The 4,188-nt window shown below is 30.6% G+C and overlaps 1 protein-coding gene across 1 annotated transcript in view; it reads right to left on the bottom strand.

The window, feature by feature from the left end:
- Positions 1-411: 411 nt before the first annotated feature.
- LOC106684126 (uncharacterized) overlaps positions 412-4,188 on the bottom strand; it is a gene marked incomplete at its 3' end in the record, with an annotated part of 15,877 nt that continues 12,100 nt past the window's right edge. The window contains 1 exon segment of the mRNA XM_067047801.1: positions 412-728. Within this exon segment, the coding sequence (XP_066903902.1) occupies positions 447-728 (282 nt within the window).

The raw sequence follows: 4,188 nt of genomic DNA, 5'->3' as shown, positions 1-4,188 counted from the left end.
GGATCATACATGTAATAGAAACTGTTTTGAAGTAGAATGTCCCTAAAGATGGCCGGATTGAACGAAACGTTGGACTTATAAGAGAAATAAAAAGTTTTGAGACTATAATGGATAGAGTTTGAATTATTTATTAAAAAATTGACCTTGTTAACAAGAGAAACACAATTTACCGTAACTAAAACCTTCTATGCTTCATTTCAAAGTTCTCGAAATTTTCAGGAAAACCAAACGCAGCTGTATATCCAGTCTTGGAACCCTGCATAAATAACAAATTATATGTAAACAAAAACTAAGCAATATATATATATATTTTTTTTATAACTAAAAATCATACGTACATTTATTCTTCATCAGCCCTATGATCTTCTATGGGAATAGGACCCTCTACCCTATCTACCACAGTGATACAACTGACCAACTGACCGGTCGATCAACTTACGCGTTAGCTAGACATACCAGTCATGTGGATAACAAAGTTCAAGGTTAGTATATCTTTGGAGAATATGAAGAATAGGGAGTTCTTCTATTCCTCCAGGAAGCTGGAAATTGGCGTGGAGCTGGTTCCTGATGGCTCTCCTTGCCAAGGTCAACAATGAGCCAACCTTTGAGTCCAGGTGAGGGTTGACTTTGAAGAAAAGTCTTCTGAAGTCAATTTTATCCTTGGTGTACTTGTTTAGGCCCATGCCTGACATCACTCTCATTTCCACAGAGTATTTAAATGCTGGTTCCTAAAAAAATAAAAAATAAATTATTAAATTAAATGTTTAAAAAAAACCTCCAAATGATTTAATAATTTTGGCTTATCTTTATAATTTTTTTGTTGTCTGTTGAAAACGGAAATGAAATACGTTTTCACAAATGATTATGAAAACGTAGTTAATTTTCGACGCGAGTTCATATTTTAAAAAATGACTTACAGTCGCAAAATTCATGATATATTTTACCATTTTTTTGTCTTACAAAAATAAAAACTTTTTTTATAACCTTTTGGATTTAAACTGTTAAGTTTAAATCATATATTAAGCAGTGGTACCTTTCTCCAGTAGAATTAAGATGTGTCCAAGAGGTACAAATTATCGACCTATAAGTGACCTGTTTCTGGTCTTGGTGACACTTTTGTTTGTTACCATGAGGTAACCGTCGGCAGATCGCGCTAGTATTGGTTCAATTTCATAATTATTATTATTATTTTATGTTTTTTCTTTCCATTACTAACTCATAGCTTAGGGCATTAGGTACATTTGCCATATCATAGTTACTGTAAAACTATAGCAATTTTTAATCATAATTTATTAAAAAAAAAATAATGAAATCCTTTTCTTAAAATTCATTTCAAATCACAGGAACAAATCTTTATAATTTTAAAAACACAGCCAATAATAAATCGAATAACTTAAGCTTTTTTTTTTTTTTAGTTTTATAGACAGTCTACAGGGAAGATGATTGATGTTTACCTTGTTATATACAGGTGACCAACCTATTCTAACCATGGTTGGGGGGTCAACTTTTTCATTTGGTGGGACCGCCTAGGTCGGATTAAAACCGGCGCTGACCGCAGATCTCCGAGCGATAGGCCTAAGCCTAGTCAACTGAGCTACGGACGGCCCCAACTTAAGTTTAAATAAAATAAATAGAAAATTTCGAAAAGTGTTTTGGTTTTATCGATATACTTTCTCATTAGTGTGATTATATTGAAATTATTGTTTCAGCATGGACAACAGAAGATCGAATTTCTTTCCCACAGAGGAAGGAAATTATTTTAGGATTGGTAAAATAATATTTCAATATTATTAAAAATTAAAAATACTGACACTATTACATTGAAACAAAAATTAGACAGTTGAGAAAAAAATTAATTAATTCAAAATGAACAAACATGCAACTAAGGATGTCTTATAATTTAAGAAATTAGTACGAAAATTTCTAGTTTCGTTGCTGATTTAGCCCGAATTAGATATGCGTCTTTTCATACCTAACTCCTTACCCATCCTAACCCATTAGTTCTTAATTTTTCATCTTTCACAATCTCTGATAATCCTTATCCTTATGACTTTTTTAAAAATAATTTATTTATTGTTATTTACAATTGTATAAAATATATACAAGTAAATTTCCTGTAGGTGACATAGTGACATGATGCAAACATGAGGAGAATCTACCCATTGATAGAACTCCAATAACATTTCTAGAGGAGAAGATCTCGAGGCCATCTTCTTTTCAGACGCCGAAGAGGATTATTAGGTAATGAAGCAGAAGCCAGGTTAGAAACAAGTGGATTTGGGTTGTTGGGAAATTTTCCTTGAAAGGAATAGTATCTGGTTCTGGTCAAATCGGCAACATGAGGGACATTGTGGTCCTGATGGATGACTTGATTCGTGACTAAGTAAGAAGCATTAAGGACTTTGGACTTAGGATTGGATTCGGGAGGAATTTGCCTTATAGTAGTCATGTAGATCAGTCTTTTGTAACAGCAGTCTCCTGTCTTTTCAGTCTTGTATAAGGATTGCATGTCAGTCGTTCGACAGGAATAAGTGGGATATTATTAAATGATACTGTGGGGCAAGAGGTAATGGGTTTACGACGAAGGATAAATGTGAGTGAGTTTTCTTTCAGGCAGTGCATTTTAGGCAAGAGTTGTTATCTAAAAAACCGTGGGTATTGTAAAAATGTTCCAATTACAACGAAATCTTTTATGTTTTGTTAATTAATACAAAATATAAAACTACATTTGTTTTATGAGGGGAAAATGATTGGGGGGTACGGTCAAAATATAACACAAATAAGCTTAAATAACTTATTTAATAGTGCCAACGTTTCGGCCAGAATTTCCATCCTTCATCAGGTCTAAGAACAAAGAACTAGATAACAACCAATGAATACAAAAAAATAAAAAAATGTATTTTCCACTTCTTTCATCACTTTAATTTTATTCTGTACAATTATTTACTTTATGTCATCCTGCTTATATCTTCGATTTTATTTTCTTTATTCATTGGTTATTATTAGGATTTTTATGTTTTCACATATTTTTACCTGACCATGATATCTGCGATTCCTAGCTAACTAAAGATGTTTTAAAACATTTCTTGCCAAAAGAAGCCATTTGTATTCCACATATTTTCTGAAATATTTGTAATTTTTAACATATTTTTAGGTATTTTGCCCTGAATCACATATTTCCTTAAATTATTTGTTCTATTGTAAATACATTTTTCGCAGCAACAACGTAAAATTCAAGAGAACGCAACAAACTTAAAAATGAATTTTATCATTTATCATAAATAATGTGTCCAAATTCTATCTTCATCTTTGAACACAAATTAAAAGCAGTGGCAATGATAAATTTTCACCCAGAATTACATCGAGAATTTCTCAGAATCAATTAAAAAGAGCAAGGGTCTTATTCCTTATTATAACAAATGATGACACAGCCGCCCAGGTGATGCAGAATACCGAACTAGATGCAATGGAAATAGCTTCATTTAAGTATGCCCCTATAACATCAGTAGATGTTGAAAGATCTTTTAGCCGGAACAAGTTCATTCTGCGGTCAAACCAACGAAGATTTTTATTTGAAAATTTAAAAATGCATTTAATCTGCATTAATTTTGTAATTGACCCTGCTGAATAATTGACTGCTTTCAAAGTTTTAAATATTTTTCTAAAGATATTTTTTTCTTTTTCTTTTTAATAAGGATTATTCTTTATTTCCATTTATAATTTGTTCATAATTCTGAATAATTATTAATCAATTAGTTTAATTACAATTACTAATTAATGTCTTGTTATTGAACAGCTATGTTTTCTCTAAGTACATTTTTTTTGTACATTATTTCTTTAAAATATTATTCATATAATATATAATTAATACATATTTATGTAACTTTTTTAAAGTTATACTAATTAATTAGTAATTTATACTGTTGAATAATACATATTATTTACATATTTTTTTTAAAAATATTTTACAATTTATTAGCACATATTTATGTACATATTTCGGATTTTTTAGGAGATAAAAATCCTATACCTAGTTATTATCTTTTTCTTTGTTCTTAGCCCTGATGAAGGCTGGAAATTCAGGCCGAAACGTTGGCACTATTAAATAATTTATTTCAACTTATTTGTGTTGTATTTTAACCGCACCCCCAACCATCTTCTCATATAATTTAACCACGGTTTAACTAT

This window comes from Halyomorpha halys, unplaced genomic scaffold (genome assembly GCF_000696795.3).
Source record: "Halyomorpha halys isolate HHAL.00 unplaced genomic scaffold, Hhal_1.1 Scaffold546.1, whole genome shotgun sequence".
Taxonomy (NCBI): Eukaryota; Metazoa; Arthropoda; class Insecta; order Hemiptera; family Pentatomidae; genus Halyomorpha; species Halyomorpha halys.
Note: the sequence above shows the minus strand (reverse complement) of the source record. Positions and strands in the feature narration are given on the sequence as shown.